The 18,838-nt window shown below is 34.8% G+C and overlaps 1 protein-coding gene across 1 annotated transcript in view; it reads right to left on the bottom strand.

The window, feature by feature from the left end:
• Positions 1–4,632: 4,632 nt before the first annotated feature.
• The window catches only part of rdgC (retinal degeneration C), a 74,038-nt gene continuing 59,832 nt past the window's right edge, over positions 4,633–18,838 (bottom strand). Inside the window, exons 11-15 of the mRNA XM_089732362.1 lie at positions 17,014–17,199; positions 13,738–13,993; positions 10,849–10,997; positions 10,099–10,201; positions 4,633–7,365 (exon numbers count right to left, since the gene is read on the bottom strand). Of these exons, the coding sequence (XP_089588488.1) occupies positions 7,148–7,365; positions 10,099–10,201; positions 10,849–10,997; positions 13,738–13,993; positions 17,014–17,199 (912 nt within the window). The 3' untranslated portion in view covers positions 4,633–7,147. The remainder of the gene's footprint in view (positions 7,366–10,098; positions 10,202–10,848; positions 10,998–13,737; positions 13,994–17,013; positions 17,200–18,838) is intronic.

The following is an 18,838-nucleotide window of genomic DNA, read 5'->3' as shown; positions in this document are numbered from 1 at the left end:
ACGACTATAAATTATCTTAATAGATGTTAACTATGAAATTGTAAATGCTGCGTTGTTATAATTTATAGGTAGCCGTATTCTTGTCTATTGTCCAGAGAGGGCAAGTCGAGCCCGGGACCTTTACTTAATCGATTTTTTTCTGGAAAATTAATCATATAATTTCTTGTAATATGTTTAAGTGGTTCGTGGATCAATCTGTTGTATAACTTTTAGTATTTTAGACCATCTACGCTTGGCTAGTCACCTGACTGTGCTTCTGGTATTATCAGTGTCCATAAGCGACGTGACGTCAACCGCTTAATAAGATGAGAGCTCTTTCATTATTAATTGAACTAAAATACAATATTTTAAAATAATAATGTGCATAATCAGAACAAATTTAAGGTAAACTAGAAACCCTAACATAAATTTCAGTAGAGATCATGCAGCCATCTATGTTCTTAATAAGACAATACTAAGATCATACTGCCACCTAGTGGATTCCATCAACACTATTTGGAATAATGTAAAATTGGGTTTGGAGAATATAGGAAAACTTGCAGAGCTGATTTCTTATTAGTATAGTACCTAAAAAACAGATGGAGACTCTGTTTCAGTAAATGTTGGAATTACTTCTTTTTATTATTATTTTTTCCACCAGAAGACTAAATAAAAATATGTCCAAAATGTAACTGTGCACTATTAATTTGTAAATTTGTCTGCATCTCCATTGCTCTGTTAAATTCGATAAAACTTTAGAAACAGAACAATATACAAATAAACTACGTGTTTTGATCGAAATCGCAGACGACGATACAATTTGAATTCTTTGTCCTGCAGGAACTTAGTACAGTATTGTTTTCGGTTATTATTTACAAGGTAATCACATCCTGTTTCTAATTCTGTGAAACTAACATTGACAACATAATATTTATAAAGTCTAATATCGAGGGTTGAAAACATATTTAGTTCAAACGATATGTAACTTAATACGTGACATGTATTGTAATTACAGGTCCGTTTTATTTGGTAACATAAACAATTCGATGCTTTTGATTGAACTTCAATGAAGCCCATTCTATGTAATAAGCTGATGAAGTATTTTTGTTGCGATATTTTTTCCAAATTGTAAACTTTAAATTGCTCTCCTCTAATGTTGCAAAACTGTAGCTTAAAACAAATAACATTTTAACCTCTCGGTTAGAATATTATTAGTGCTAGGATGTGTTCCGAGCTAATACTGGTTGAAATTTCTTATGGAAATTAGTCGAAATTGAGTCTTAAGTATTAGTTTAAACTACAAAATCTCATAGTAATGTTATACTTTGTTGATCTATTATTGTATACTGCATACTAATATTTATTTATAACTTTATATACTAGACAGTATAAAGGCGGGCTTAATGCCATAGGCATTCTCTGACAGTCTACCTTAGGGGGGTGCAGAGATTAACCTTGGTAGGTGTAGTGTAATAGTGATATACACTATTATATATAATATTGTTTGTTAAATATTCAATTTAACTACTCCATTCATCCATTTGACTCCATACAGAAGAGGGCCGTTCGGATTGTCGATAATCCCGTTCTCACGGATCCTTTGGAACATCTGGTTCTGCGGAGTGTGGCAGATAGCCATCATACAACGCAAGATAATTGACAGATGTCTGAATCTCTCTTACGACATTTTCAAGATAAGCTCACATATATACAAGTTCCGAACAACAACATTCGGACCGTCGGTCTACCGAGCAATATCACCCGCTCAGTGGAAGATCTTTCCTTTGTCGTATATCTCTACACGGAGAGACTTCGGTTCTCTCGGTGTTTTTACTGTATGTTCCATGGGCAGTGCTCTGAAAAAATATATGAGATGATCCAATCATCTCATTTATACTCATCTCGTTTATACCATCGCCCCGCCCGCCACCGGAGTAGATTTCATCCATATTACCTGAAGCCACTGCGTTCATCCACAGTGCGTTACCAGATAAAAAAATTTCACGTACCATCCGGCTGTGGAATGAGCTCCCCACCACGCTGTTTCCCGAGCGCTATGACATGTCCTTCTTCAAACGAGGCTTGTAGAGAGTACTTAATGATAGGCAGCGGCTTGGCTCTGCCTCTGGCATTGCTGAAGTACATCGGCGACGGTAACCACTCAGCATCAGGCGGGCCGTATGCTCGCTGTCTACAATACTATGCCCACATTTTATTATCCAGACATCTATAGTATTGAATATATTTTTCATTCAAGTAAGTACTTCCTTTGGCGGCTTCTTGACCTCCACTTTCCATCTTTCTATTATTTTTCTAGTCACCTATACAAATACCTACTCAGAGACAGAGCTTCTACATTACCTATAGAACAGAACGTTGGTACCTACTATACCTTGGATTATCAGTGTCGCATATTAAATATTAATTTTATATAATAAAAATGGAACAGAATAAAATTGTGTTTGTACAGTGAGATCACATACGTAAAATCAATATAGTGTGATCATATGATTGCTCTGACGAATTTATTGTTTGTGATGAAATTCGTCTCCATTACTATTGCATAATCGACCACCAGAGGACATCACGCTCATACTGGGACAGGTATGCTGATCCATGTACATATATCAGACCTTTTTCGCGACGCGAAAATTTTGTCTTGTTTGTCGATTTGTTTCCCGAGCGCTATTTGTGTACCCCTTTTGTACAAAGACTCCTAAGTGAAAGATAGCGACTCAGAGAAGTTTTTTATTTTTATTTTTTATTGCTTCGATGGGTGGACGAGCTCACAGCCCACCTGGTGTTAAGTGGTTACTGGAGCCCATAGACATCTACAACGTAAATGCGCCACCCACCTTGAGATAAAATTCAAGGTCTCAAGTATAGTTACAGCGGCTGCTCCACCCTTCAAACCGAAACGCATTACTGCTTCACGGCAGAAATAAGCAGGGCGGTGGTACCTACCCGCGCGGACTCACAAGAGGTCCTACCACCAGTAATTACACAAATTATAATTTTGCGGGTTTGATTTTTATTACACGATCGTATCCGACATTATTTACGACCATGAAAAATTTTATTTACTCATTATGTTCATGAGGTGAGCAGTTTGTTCTTCTATCCAGGAAAATAAATAAATAATCCGCACTTTATGTTTTTGTATTGGTTTGGATATTTTAGTGTTTAACTTCGCTGCGATGTGTGTTAAAGATAAAAAATAACACAATCAACCAATGTAAAGGGAGCTCGCTGTTTATATCATAATAAATATGACTGTATTATTAGTGATGTATGTGCTCATTCTCGTTTTATATAAGCAATTATCTTATACACTGCTCACAAAGTTTATTTGAAAAGTAAAATCGTAACTCGGGCAATCAACTCGGGCGTCATATATTTCACGAACCGAGTATTGTAGTTTAAAAATATGCGATGAAAATGTTGGCAGCGTGCCGATTTAAAATCTAAGAACCGAAGAACTAACTCTATTTTTGTTTTGACTTTTTTCTTGTAAAGGCCGTGTGACTGTTTGTTATCTGCCTAGACCAGCATAATAGCGTGAATGTAGTAAAAGGCGACTAAGGAATTCACCAACAGAAAATAGTTAGCACCGTTCTTAAAGTATTATTTCAGCAAAGGGTCGACATTAATTAGTGATGAGGGCGTAATATAAGCCCGCACGGGAACGTACCACCACCCTACCTACCTATTTCGGTCGTGAAGTAGCAATATATACTGATTTAAATTGTAAGCCGCTATAGACTACATATTCCAATTGAGACTTCGAACTCTTCTCGCAAGGTTTACGTTGTGATATTTATACTAATATTCGTCTAATGTCCGGAATTCGACCATAAGTAACAATGTAAAGATTTAGATTCATTCTGTGAATTACACATTTCCTCTGTTCTAAAAAAATCGATTAACAAACTTAATAGGAAATGGTACTTAAATGTTTACTTGTGCCTAGTAATGGTATGGCTTCTCTCTCTCTCTTCGATCGGTTCCTCACTGCTGAAGATCGTGACTCCGTCCGATTTCATCAACCAACTGTCTCCATCGATCCCGCCCTGCAGCCCGGTGGAGTGCGTCGCTGATAGGTATCCCCAGTTCCTCCGCTATTTGGTCCGACCATCGTTTGGGACCTCTACCCCTAGGCCTTTTTCCCTCTATTTTACCGGTCACCACAAGGCGTTCCAAATTACTTAATTTGTTATCTAATGCTTAAATATTTAAACGTACCTATACTTTATCTATACATTTAAATGTCGATATTCCCTAAAAGCTGCGAAACGTCTGAAGCTTTGATTATATACATGTCTGAAGCGATTTCGATGAAATTTTCATGAAATCTTTAGATCAGCCACGTGGGTGTTTAATATGAATTAAAATGGTATGTAAGATAATATTATTGTTTTATTTACATTCAACCATTATAATTTTATGAGACATTACGTTCATATTAAAATCGATACAATAGAATGTTAATGGCATACATGTTGTTAATAACAAAACGCTTATTAATTGCCAGTATGCATCATTTCGTGCGAGTAGGTTACGTTAGCTCTTTAACAGTATTCCTGTAAACATTGATGTCGATCGGATCACAGCGCAATCATAGTTCGACTAGTTCTAAACGAAATTAAACAATAATTCCAATATCACATTTTAATGGACAGACATATAATATAACAAGAAATAAAATACAAGTTACTGACTTAAACTAAAACAAAAATAGGAAACCTTTCAATTGGCTAAGACATGTTTTCAATCTTCAGTTAAACTAATCACATTTCACGCATCAACACATTTCACGTTACTATGTTAGTTCGTCTAGCTCGGTGATTCTCAACCTTTTTTTTTGTTGCGGCACATATTTAACGATTTCAAAATTTGGCGGCACACAAAGTAAAAGATAAAAATTATTTACTTACTACCGAATTACATACATTTGCCAATTTTAACGAAAGAAAAGGTGCAGTAACTACTGTGCAACACCTTGTGAATCCCACCTATCACTAAAACAACACGTTTTGTACGCAGAAGTGGCAAGTGTGCGCCGACTTGAGACATATTCCTATTGCTATACATGCCGCTTCATCATAATTTGGCAGTAAGAAAAACCGCGTTGCAAAGCAAATAATAAAATAATTTATTTTTTTGTGGATTTAAATATATATTCATGTTAAAAATATTTTTCTTTTTAAATGATATAATTTAATAATATTAACATAATTATACATTTGCAAAATTTGGCGGCACACTTTTGAAATTTGGCGGCACACAAAAGTGCCGCGGCACAGTGGTTGAGAATCACTGGTCTAGCTGATCGAAGACGGGAAGGTCACTTATTGACAGCACCAAATAAACAACAAACCAGTAGAGAATATTTCCATATATTTTTCTTAATAATAGCGCGCAAACGACTTCCGCTATGAAGGAACAACATTGCGTAACAAAGTGAAACCTATAAAATTAAATGTATGTTTCTTTGTTTCCTGTTTCTTTTTTTGTGCCTTAGAATTTTTGGTGTTTGAAGTTGTGTTGTTGTAATGAAGTTATAATGATTTTGATTGTTGTTTGTGTATGTCAATGTTTTATTATTATATTTTAGCAGGCGGCTTACTGAAGACAGCCTAGAATATTTGATAAGTCCACCATTATAATTTAAAATAGATAATAGAATATCACTAAAATAATGTATAAATACACTGATATTTTATTAAAAAATCAATATACATTACCAAATAATAGTTAAAATATACATTATTCATCTGCTAGATCAACCTCCAATGTTAATTTAGATAGTTGGGCCTCATCTCAAAATTATCTAAAAATCCACAGATAGTCATAATCCATTGACTTGGAAGTTCAAATTTTTTTTAAACATTCTGTGGCTGTGTTACTCTTAGCTTTTTAAACGTGTGAGCATTTAAACTAAAGACTGAAAATCGCCCCTTAGATATGAAAGACATCATCAATCCACTCAATCATTCTGAACACAAATAAATATAATATTAGCCTTAATAATACTAACAGACTCAAATAATTTAAAATTAAACAATAAGTCAGTAGCTATATCAAGAATCAATATAAAATTGTATTGTAGAAAGAATTGCACTACAGATTGTTGGCCATTAATATGCTAACAGCGATTTGTAAGAACTAGTAAAATTACATAGAATATATAATGAATAGATATTCTCTAAGCATACATCGAATGCGTTGCTGCAATAAATTGGAATGCATTAATTATAATTGATTAAGAAGATATGTATGCGAAATAGCTCTGGTAAAATGACTAGATAAAATTTTCTAAGGTTTTTTTTAATTACCATTATATTTTTTATTAAGAATAAGAATCTACTGATAGATTTAATTTAGCAAAATTGGAATATGAATATTGAAGAGTTGTATAAGACATTAGTGTCATTGTTCCCATTTATTAATTGATCTTCTCAAATGTCACTACAATATTATTTTAGATATATCATTGCACTACACTGAATAAAGTAGAGAAATAGAATATCTTGGATTATATATTTTTATTTATTTTATAATTTTCAAATATCTACTTTATATTCATTTTACTTGGCACCAATTTAAGAACCAATAAATTTTTTGTTTATTCACTATTCCCACTAAATACATAAAAAATTTCGAATTTCGAAGAATAATTCCAATAATAAAATTCATATTCATAAAGGTTTAAACCTACATATGTTAAAACGCTCGGTTAAGTATCATGTTTGACTACTTTTATAAATATAGAGACTTTTTTTTTAATTTTATTTCTTGAAGATAATTCGATTAAGATATTTTAAAATGCGACCTAAGCATTGAATACGAAAAGAGCAATGGGCACGTACTTACCAATGTAACGTGCCGCAATACACATCTAATCTATGGGAGCGTTAAGTGAGTCAAACGTGAAGCCTTACAAAGTTAATTAAGAATACCGGCAGTGAGTTATGGAGAAATTTTAAATATCACTTTCCAACAGGCCCGCTGGTCGCTTCGGCGTGTCCTCGCAATCTATTAGTTTAAAATCATTGATCTCACCGCGAGCGTTTCCTTGTTCTTCGTTGTCCAGTTTGAGGATCTCTATTTCGACGCCGGTTTCGTTTCTATCGACCGCCGTCCTGCTGGGTCGGCGGTCCAGTTCTTGTCAGGTAGCCTGCATGTCTTCGTACATCCTTTCCTGCTCGTGTAAACTCTTTTCGGCGAGACGGAAACTCTCGAGGAACTCGTTGAGATCAACCAGGCCGTCCTTGTTGATGTCCATGAGCCGACAGATGTCGACGAGCTGCTCCTGCGTCATCGGATTCGGCATGTACTTGCCGATCAGCTGGCAAGCCTCGGAAAACTCTTCCAACGTTATGTAACCTGTGTAAATGTGTTTTTTTTATTCTTAAATGTATATAAAATCTGCGATAAATAAATCGTAATTAGAACGTTTTAGATACCAATTAAAAAAAAATGTAGACTATAATTTTAAAATGTTTCAATTTTGTTGAAAAATTTTTTTTTCGAGAATAACAATGCCGTATTAACAGTTTGACGGTTGTGTCTGATTTGTCTTAAAAAATTGCTGGTGATTTCATGAAGTGACCTACACAGATTATCTGAGTATTTTTTCTGTGGTAGTGCATTACAAAACATACTAAGACCACTGTTCGCTTGTGAATAATTAACCTTTTAACGACGACTACCGCCAATATACGACAATGTGAAAATTTCGTGATATACAGAATATGTAATTACATAGCCTTCCTCTCGGTCATTTAGAACGAATATTTCCCAAAGCGCACAAGAAATGTCAGTTTAAAACATTATCTTTTGTTCTATTATTTTATTATTACGCATTTGTACAACTTTTTAGTTTTAGACAAACACATCCAGTAAAATCAGTAAAACACGATCGATTCCTTTCTTTGAACGACCCAAAGAAATCGGCTACGACATCAATCAGCCTCAATTTCAATGGACTTGATGTCACTTTTTGTATAAATTACGTCGCATCTTGTGTTAAAGACGGATTGCTTATGACACGAGTGTAAGATAAGAAAAAAAAAACTACATGGGATAAAAGATATTGCATGATAATGGTTTCTTTTCTTTTTCTCCACCTTATCCCATTAGGTGGAGTCGGCACAGCTAATTTTTCTCTCCCATTCTCTTCTATCAGCTGTCAGCTCAACACTCACTCCTCTCTCTCATATCGTCATTCCCACACTCCATCCATGTCTTCTTCGGTCGACATCTTCCCCCTCTACCTTGCACTACCATATCCATACATCTGCTACTCACATGCATCTTCTCTCTACGCATTACATTTCCAAAACACCCTGACCGGCATCATAATAGTTTATCAAACCGTGTGCTTAGTGCGAGTTTTTTAACGTTCTCGATAGCGTAAAAGTCAGCTCATATTTGTATGGAATGGGATCGTGTTCCTACGTTTGCCGCTAGGGGCGCTGCTCCAACTGCATACAAAGCATGCAATGGATTAACTTTTACGCTATCGAGAACGTTAAAAAACTCGCACTAAGCACACTGATATGCGATCGGGGACCATCAAATCTACTCCACTTCGATAAAGCGGCACAACACGAGAACCCTCTCATCGTGGCCGCCGGTAACTACATTCCCGATCCTGCGGACAGAATGGAAAGCAGTCGACGTCGCCCAAAACACGTCATCTCGGATCCTCCCGATCCACTAACGGTGCTTCTAGGTACTTCAAGCACCGGTCACCGTTCTCGGCGAACCCGTCGCTTGCGACGAAGGGCTCGACGAGTAAATTAACTCCCAGACACAGCCCACTGAGTTTCTCGCCGGATCTTCTCAGTGGGTCGCGTTTCCGATCCGTTGGTAGATTCTGCGAAGCACGGCTCTTGCTAGGGTTCGTGTTAGCATCGTCGTCAGGTTTGAGCCCCGTGAGCTCACCTACAAACGTTAGGGTTACGCTGAAATAGCCTCTCAAGGCTCTCAGCTTAGGTAGGAATAAAAAAAAATAAAAAAAAAAAATCTACTATTACATCCTATTACATCATCGCCTATCCATAGTACTACAATTTTAATATTTCAAACCTGGCATTAAATTAATTTTTTTGGTTGCCAGTTTAAGCCCTACAAAGTTCCAATGAAGCATTGAAGTCAGAAGTACAATCGTAAAACAAAATCAAAGCGAATCGACAACATTCTGTGTGATTTACCCAGCGAGATAAAAAGAAAAGGAGAAATAACGGTAACTCACATCTTTGTTATTTCATTATAAACACATTTTAAATTAGGAAATAAATCTTACACTGCAGAGATTTTTCAGCATAAACATATAGTCGTATAGACATAGATTGTACCTATTAACTAGAATATTATTAAAGAATATACTATAAAACATAACTTCACGCATTATTTGATATTAAATTAATATAAGGTTAACTAAAAAAAAAATTGTCCCTAAATATTGTGAGTATTTGTGCATTATCATTGTATTCATTAATAATTTAGTTTAATTTTACTACACACATCAAGACATCGATGCGCTATAATATCTTTTTTTTTTATGATTGGAAGTTTACTGGTGGCCCTGGTTTACTGGAAGGCCTTTCCAGTTTCACCAGGACAGGTGGGCGAGCAAAGGCTCAGCCAAGAGGGGTGGGATTTGCTAACAACTGCCCGAGCGCCTCCGAAGGAGACCTAACAACTCAAGAGCAATTGTTTCGCGAATGAATCTACTACCGGATCGGAATCGCGACCCGCTGAGAAGATCCGGCGAGAAACTCAGCGGGCTGATGCATGGGTTAGGTTGCACGTCGACCTCTTTGTCGAGTTCGACGAGTACGGTTACCGGGGTCCCTAAGCCTGCCCCTAGTATTAGAGCTGAAGGCATCTAATGCAAAGGTTATTGGATCTGATGGATCCGTAAGGACGTGGCTATAATATCTGTTTATGGTAAGCAGCGGCTTGGCTCTGCCCCTGGCATTGCTGACGTCCATGAGCGATGGTGACCACTTACCATCAGGTGGGCCGTATGCTGCCTACAAAGGCAATAAAAAAAAAATTGTTTCGATTTCAAATTCAAAATATGAAACTCGTAAAATATTTCGTACGCACCAGAATTATCTTTATCCAATATCTTGAAGATCGCCTCCAAGCTTCTTTGATTTTTATACAAAGTCTCGACGACTGTCAGCGTGTCAGATTTTCGTCCGTTCCTCTGAAACAAAAGTCACCGACAAACACATTAGTCAACGAAAGTTCAAACATTACAGTAATTTATTGCCATTCAAAACGAGACTTTACTTTTAAATTTGTCTGAATCATTGATGACAAAAGAAAATTTTAAGGCGCTGAAACTTTTCTGTGAGATAAAGAAAAAAAGAAAACTTATTTGAATCTTTTTTTTTTGCTTAAAAGATTTGCGAATTGTGTGTTTTGAAAATCTCACAATTAAAATCAAATATTGATTTTTGTATTTTCTTTTTGTGACAGTACATGAGCACACGTGGTACTAAACGTGGTCTAAAATGCAGACTTGAGACTTTATACAATTACTATTTATAATTTAAGCAAAGTTTTTAGAATATTCTAGACAATATTTTAGTGATTAAATCAGGGTTCATAGATATAATTTCGACTGAGTTTCATATATTTAAAATGCTATTAAATTAATCTAATATAAAACATACGCACGCTGCCATAATAAATGTTTCATGTAATAGAAAAAAAAAAAAAGGTAGGTATGTTTTTTGGCAAGAACTTGTATTTTAAACTATCGTCTAAAAATATTTATCAAACCTCTCAGACCTAATGAACAGCATTACCATTAATTCGATAAAAGCTACAAAACGTGATAATACTTACATTGGTGTTGAGTTCGAATGTATCCATGTAACGTACTTTGCGTGTCTCGGGATCTGTGCGAACAAGCTTGTCTTTAAGCATCCTCCACGGAAGACCGAGGTGTGTTGTCTCCTCCATGGCTTGACACCAATCGCTTATAGATATGAAACCTATTTTCAAAGTAAATTGAGAACTATTGGAAATAAATAAAATACGAATCAATCAAATCGAGAGATTTAACAAATCTTTTTCAAACTCAATACGAAATGCCTGAACAGATTGTCAAATTATATCAAAGATCAAAGAACCTATCCGTTGGATAAAACATCAAAATTTCACGAAATCTGAAATTCTTTTCGATTTTATACTTTCAATTTACGTACAAAGATCGGTTTTTAAAATATCTCTCAATTTGAAATTAGAACGATAGCTTTAGGGTAGGAGCTTTGAAGGGTGAGAAAGTCGTTAAACCTGTGAAATTGGGGCTTCAACCTTCATGCCTCTAATAGTTGACTGACAGCATTAATATTGTGATGCTTTTGGGTAAGCGCTTCATAGCAGGCAGACCGTGAGATCGTTTGACCGACGCCAATAAATTGACTATTATTATTGCTTAAGATACGTAATGTTATATAGTAAAAAGAGGCACAATGCCTAGACCTACGCGCGCTCTAAAACCAGTAATTACAATTTTTATTGCCATCCTCTGACCTTATGAAAATATCGTATAAGGTGAATTCTATAATATTATTTTGTGTTTGTCTGTTTGTTTTGATGTTTTTAAATTTGTCGTTTCTCCCAAAGATGGTATGGGATAATATAATGGATAGTATATAATTTCTATACTAATACGATAGATGAGTCAAATTAAATGTGGCTGGAACCGCGAAACACGCATAGGTATTTAAGAGAAGAAAAGAAAAATAATGAAACTTAGATAAAATCAAAAGTACTTGCACAATTTAAACCATATAAAATTGTCATACATATCATTAAAGTTCATCATTATAATATTATAAAAGTTCGGGTATTACTTTTATTAGAATGCGCCTATTATATAAACCTTTATTATTGAATTATGTAAGCACAATTCAAATTCTTATTGACCCCCAAAAGTTGGTAAAGACTACACTTTGGGAGCCACTGATTTTAAATTTAATGAGAAAAAGATTGTTGACACAAAGTGTTCAATTGGTGCTTACTTTCTCAGTACGATCTTGATAAAATTACATTCTTCGGAAAGAAAATAAGATACATCATTAAAAAAGAAAATAAGATACATATTTTCGTTTACTTGGAAACCACTTGCTTTCAATCTTTACAGTGGACGAGATTTAAAAGATAAATATACAGCTTCTTGAACACGTCTCATTCTGCCTTTAGATTTATTTTGTCCAATAACTTTGGAAATAACTATCTATCTTACAATCCAGACCTCTTTTATCACGATTTAAGCACAACTGTCATGTACATGACATAAAATGAATATTAAACTTTTTTATCGTATAAACGGCTGAACGAGCTCACAGTCGACTTGATGCTAAGTGGCTACCAGAGCCCATAGACGTCACCTTGAGCCATGATTTCTAATTCTCAGATGTACAGTACAACGGCTGCCCCATCTTATAAACCGAAATGTGTTACTGCTTCACTGCACAAATGGGCAGGATGGTGGTGCTGACCCGTGCGGACTCACAAGACGTCCTACCACCAGTAAAACTATTCGCATCATACCTACACATTTAATTATAAATGTAATACGGTTAAACCTATTTTACCCTTGGCATGACGCGTGGGAATATAATTCGTTATACTTATCAAAGCGAACCCGGTCCCTAATAACACATAAAACTATGTATTGAGGTAATAGAGGAGAGTTAATAGTGTCGTTTCCACAAGGCCGGAGACACAATGTCAACCCTTCTCACGCTTTCATAGCTCCACACAAGGAATAATAAATATTCGAACATTATAAATAGGCAATCGTTACGGAGCTATACACTTTCCTGATGGATAAATTGACTTGATTTGCAAAGAGCGCCCGATTTATTTGAAGTTATACATGAACTCGTAAATTCTTTCATTCTGCTTCGCTACAGTTTTCTCGCAAAAAGATTATCTTTTAAGGTAGTTGCGTAGAAAAGTTGTTAAATAATGGCTATTCATTCAGAATAATAACATTTTTCCTGTTTTTAGAACTATTGCTTTAGAACTACGTATATAGATAGCATTTGAAGTAATAAAAATATTTTTGATAAATTAATACTATTCGGTTTTTTATTTGTTTAGTTCTATACACAAATGTGCTCATGAACCACGTAAAGACAAATGGAAACATCGAAACAAGAAAACAGCTGAAAACTCTGTTTAAATTATGGTATTAAAACCAATAAAATGTCAATCAAGCCGCGCCTTGTGCTCATTGCTATAAAATAAATAATAGTTTAAAAAAACTAACAAAATATTATTTTCAGGATATTATCAAAATAACCCATCTACTCATATCTGTTCATAAAATATTTATAACTACTAATACCATGCACCCCACGCTGTTTTTACAATAAAATATTTTTTTCTTACAATATTTTTAATTCAAATTTATTAAAATTTATTTTCTATTTTTTAGTTGGATTTTCTATAAAAATGTATTTTGTGAGTTTTTTTAAAAATTTTTTTTTTTTTTGTTGAATTTCAATTTTTTCAAATTTTTTTTATATTGATTTGTCATCGGTTCTTAATAAGTATACAAAATTTCGAGTTAATCCGTCGTTTTGAAGGGGGTCAAAATCATGTTCAAAGATTCCGTTACAAACATACATACTAACATACAACACGTTTGAAGCTAAAAAAAGCGTATTAAAAATCTCACATACACACATCTCTTACAATAAAATAAAACTTCATACAAACCACTTTGTTCCGAATCCAAGCTGCGGAAAGTAGCTTCCAGAGATCTCCTGGCCATCATAATCTGATTGTGTAGCTCCCTCATGGCGGACGATTCGACAAGGCCAACCCGCTGTCTGAAGGTGAGACGCCGCGTGCGAGACACGGCCGCCGTGTATTGCACAAACTGGCGCTCCAACGAGTTCCCGCATAGTTTCAGGTAAGCGCCCTTGTTCGAACCCAACTCGTAGTAATTCGACGCCGAGAAAATTGTAATTACCTGATGGAGATTTATCACGCCAACTGATTTTTGTTTTAACGGTACACGACGTGAAAACTATTTTTACAGTAATAGATCTTCAAAAGGATTATTTGAAGAGTAAGTTAAAACTACTAAAGATCCACTAATTAACAACGTAACTTTTTAATTTAAAATTTAAAAGTTCAAACAGGGATCACAGAAAGTTAAATGAAGTACTTTTAATCTGTTTTTTAACGAAGAAACTTCGAATATTTTAGAACCGCTCTGAGTTTTCACTAAAATATTCTGACTCCCTTATCAATAAAGTAGAAAACACAGTATTATTCAACATTAATCTTAAAACGTTTTTTTGTTAAGTTGTATACACTATAAGCTACACGTTCCACACGTCCATATTTTAGGGAGCGAAAACATCTAAGTTATTATTTATATCACGCAAGTAAAGGCTTTGCAAATTAGAATGGATTCGTAGTAAAAACCATATACATAATGTAAAAAGAACTGCGAATAAGAAACTATAAGCGAAGATACATATATACCAAGATCCAGTCGAAGTTTACGAAGATAGAAATGCATTTAAAATTTAATCGGAATCCAATTGAACGGTTCTTACGGAATATATTGAGACTTAACGATACAATGAAACATTTCACAATTGAAACGCTTCTTATGCGCTCAAAAACTAATATTCTGTGATATTAGGCAAAGCAACACTTAAAAAACACTATCACCATAGAAATTCGGGTGTTAGCAGCAATCCCTACTAATATATAAATGTGAATGTAAGTTTGTTTGTTACGCTTTCACGCGAAAACTACTCAACCGATCATCATGAAACTTTGTACACATATTCTTGGAGGTATTAGAAGTAACATAGGATACTTTTTATTAAGAAAAAATATATATATTTTTTACGAAAAATAAAAAAAATTGTTTGTCAAAAAATCTCAAAATGAAGAAATGAAGTCGCGGGTAAAATTTAGCGTTATGCCAAAGTAACTATTCCACGCGGACGAAGTCGCGGGCAAAAGCTAGTATTCTATATTGGAAATATTACTCGAACATAAATAATGCATTAGCTTTCGGGAGATTGTGGATTACTCTTCTATCCAAACACGTGTATCGATTACACGCAGCGCATACAAAGAACTAATAAATGTACCAGTTCCGCCTATTGTGTTATAAATAATGGGTTAAAGCAATCAATCACAGTTCGTATTTTGACGGTTTAAAGCCGGGTAATTTGACAAATGGAATTCTGCACCTGAATTTGATTGTTGTCGTATTGTTTTGGTTAGTAGGTACAACTAAACTAAAACACAAATATGCGTGAACGAAATAATGTTTCCAGTGAATTAATTAACTTCGGAAAATTAATAGTTTAAGAGTCTTACAAAAATAAGGATTCCAGTTTCAATTTCAATGAATGTATGTGATTTGTGGAATTTTGAATGTGTTATGTATAAATACTAACACTACTCTCATTAACCTAATTCGGCCACGGTCCTTTTGTAATTGTCACGGTGTGCTCGCGTGTGGTTAACATAACCGATATTATTCCTAAAAGTTCGTACACATTGCGGACAGAGGTGAGCACGCCATTATAATAGTTGTAAGAGATAGTGAATGCGGATGTGCTTCCAGTTCATCGCCTCGACTATCCGTTTCAGAGCAGCGTTTATCCTCAAATTATTTTTTCTGGTTTTCACCTAAGACGGCCGTCCTGGTCGTCAAACGGCTGTCTATTGTATATTTATGTAGTTATATGTATTGTGAATTAGATGAATTGATCAGTCAGTTCAGACTCGTTGGTCCGATCAGATCCGCACCACTTTGGACAGTACAGTGTACAGCGCGCTGCATGACGCCGTGGACAGGGGAAAGTGGAAAAACATCTTAAGATTGAAGCTCATGGGTGATGGTGGTCACGACCCTCAGACATGAGGAACACGATTCGAGGAGGAGGATCAGTCAGTGATTTAATCAATTATCGTAATAAGTGAAAACTATTATAGCAGACTATAGCGCCGTTTGTTTAAAGTTTATTAGAGGTTGCCACCGATACGTAAGTTTGCGGATGATATCTCGCACGGTGGGTGACAACATTGACAACTGACAGTTTGCACAGTACCGCGTTATACCCTGCGTTTCAGTCTGGATTCGAAAATGTCAATAGCAATAGTGTATCGCTACATTTCTTACCCGCTAACATGAAATAATTATTATTATTATTTATTATTATATTTTAGGTTTTCATTTCAGAATATAAAAAATTCTTAGAATTTTCTAGAAACTTGTTAGTAGTTTTAATTGTTAGTAAATGTTTGTTAGGAAAAATACGGGGAGTCCAGCAACTTAGAGCTATCATTTGATTGCTTTATTATTCTTTTTTAATTTATTTATATATCAGAATTATCACGCTTTTTTATTCATTCACGAATATTTAATGCTTCAATTGGGAAAGTTAAAATTGATTTTTAATCCCTCGGCGAGCATCATATGCGTCGCTCTTTTTTTCGCATTCTGGTTCTATCGATTCCGACATGCAACTACCGACTCGCCTATACTTCCACATATGACGCTCAGTTCATAAAAGGACTGGTTCGCATCTTTCCGCTATATTACGATCGTGGGCAGCCGCCCTGAACGACATCCGGCTTGGGGCGTAACAATGACACAGTTACATGTAGTAAAAGAAAACTTATTCAAAACCAGTATTATTTAAAATTCAAGAATAATATTCATTGCAATTTATAGATTCGTAAACTATGTATATTGTAGCGAGAACTGTTATAGAATAGAAGCAATCCGACAAAAACCTTATTCGCGCTAAGGACATTTACAAGATACAAGAGCAAAAACGCCCACTCAGTAGATCGATGGCCCGAACGTTGTTGTTCGGACCTTGTATTTGAAAGTTACATAAGAAATAAATTAAAACAGTTGAATTTAACTTAAATAAATTTCAATTTTAACCAGAAAAGAGACTTTATCAGGGAATTAAAAATATAATCGAAATAACATGAATGAATACTCACATTACCGCCATGCATGATTTCGTATCCACCGGGCTTGCATTCGTGACTTCTAATTATGAAGCTCAGCTTATTCTTCTGGAGGAACGACGCTGTTACATCAGGACCGAAGTAGGTTCCTGCTCCTCGAAGCGCATTTGCCACACATCCTCCGATGCATTGTGGATCCGACCACAGTATATCAAACACCTAAACAAGATGACAGATATTGAAAATGATGTAACTATACTTGAGACCTTAGAATTCATGCCTCAAGGTGGGTGGCGCATTTACGTTGTGGACGTCTATGGGCTCCAGTAACCACTTAACACCAGGTGGACTGTGAGCTCGTCCACCAATCTAAGCAAAAAAAAAAGATCTATCATCTTAATAATTTTCTGTTGTCGTAGTTCACTGAATTTCGAACAGGAATTCGAAAGAAAATGGCTGAAAGCTTTCTATGAAATACTTCGGGACAAAAATAAATGTGTTAATTTTCAATATTATTTGTCGAAAAAAAAAAATAACATATACCAAATGAATGCTAGTTAAATGTAATTTACTTATTTTGTATTATGTGTTTTAAAGTCGTGCATCATAGACAATAAATAATTACACTTTGTTGTAAATAACCAACCTTATGGAAGGTGAAACTTTTTTTTTCTATTAAATTTTATTTAACTTAATAAAAACTACTTTTACGATATAATCTCATTTTTTTAATTGTAATTATATTAATTTCGACGTTTCAAATACTAGGCAATTTTTTTACGAACGTAAAAGTAGTTTTAATTATTTCTATGATTCCAAATAGAAATCGAATAGAATCGCAATAAAATACTGTTTACATAACTTTAAAATTTATATGTAATTCACCATATTTTAGCAAAGGTTACTGACGATTTAAAGTTCTGGCTCGGAAGAATGACACGTATCTGTGGTTTAGTTTTTCTTAATTATTTAATTTATGTACTTCGAAACTGTTTATTTAAAATTTTAAAATGAAATTCAAGTATTTTTGTTATGTCCATGGGTTCCGCTAACCACTGAACATTAGGTTCATTACGAGCTACAAAAGATTGCAACATTTTGTTTTTCTCTTTATCGATCACTCAAAAATTTAAGTTTATAATTGAAACACAGTAAAATACGGCACAACGGCAACAGTAATAAAAACAAAACATACCGCACTAAATTTTAATATCTTTATTCTTTGCTAAATTTGTTTTGATTTAAATTTTATACACGTTTTATTCTTAAATTTAGAATTTTTACGATTTCATGGACAAAAGATAAAAATAAGCATTACAAGACAACACCATCAGAATCTGTGTACTCAGTACACAGTGATGACATCATTGAAAGTAAGCCGACAGCCGACATAAAAAATTTGTGCCGTGATTTCAGTCCTGGGATAAGACGTACTTTTCTTCGTTTTATTATTTACAGCTCATATCATATTCACCAAACGTCGTATTCTTCCATGGCGTCATACATTCCGTTTAAAATTGAGCTAGTACCGACAACTATGCCCTAACTATGCCTATTACTTCTGTCGCTTACGATCTAGTTGGCTACATCGAACACGTTTTCCTGCAATCCGCTTGCAATATCGACCTCAGGTCTCAAAACTAGCAGCGGTATCAGAGTTATAATGTCTAGTATTTTCATCGACTTTTGCGAGTGGTAGACAAAATTAAAACTACTTTCATGGTTTAAGCTCGCGTTTTTATTTTCATTATCAATGTATATATTATACATTTATTGAAAATTCAATGAATAAATATAGGATGGGTAAGAACGGAACGTATGACAATAATATGGGACGGAGAGTAAAGGTGTGAATGAG

This window comes from Bombyx mandarina, chromosome 13 (genome assembly GCF_030267445.1).
Source record: "Bombyx mandarina strain Sakado chromosome 13, ASM3026744v2".
Lineage (NCBI taxonomy): Eukaryota > Metazoa > Arthropoda > Insecta > Lepidoptera > Bombycidae > Bombyx > Bombyx mandarina.
This window is presented reverse-complemented; position numbering and strand designations above follow the sequence as displayed.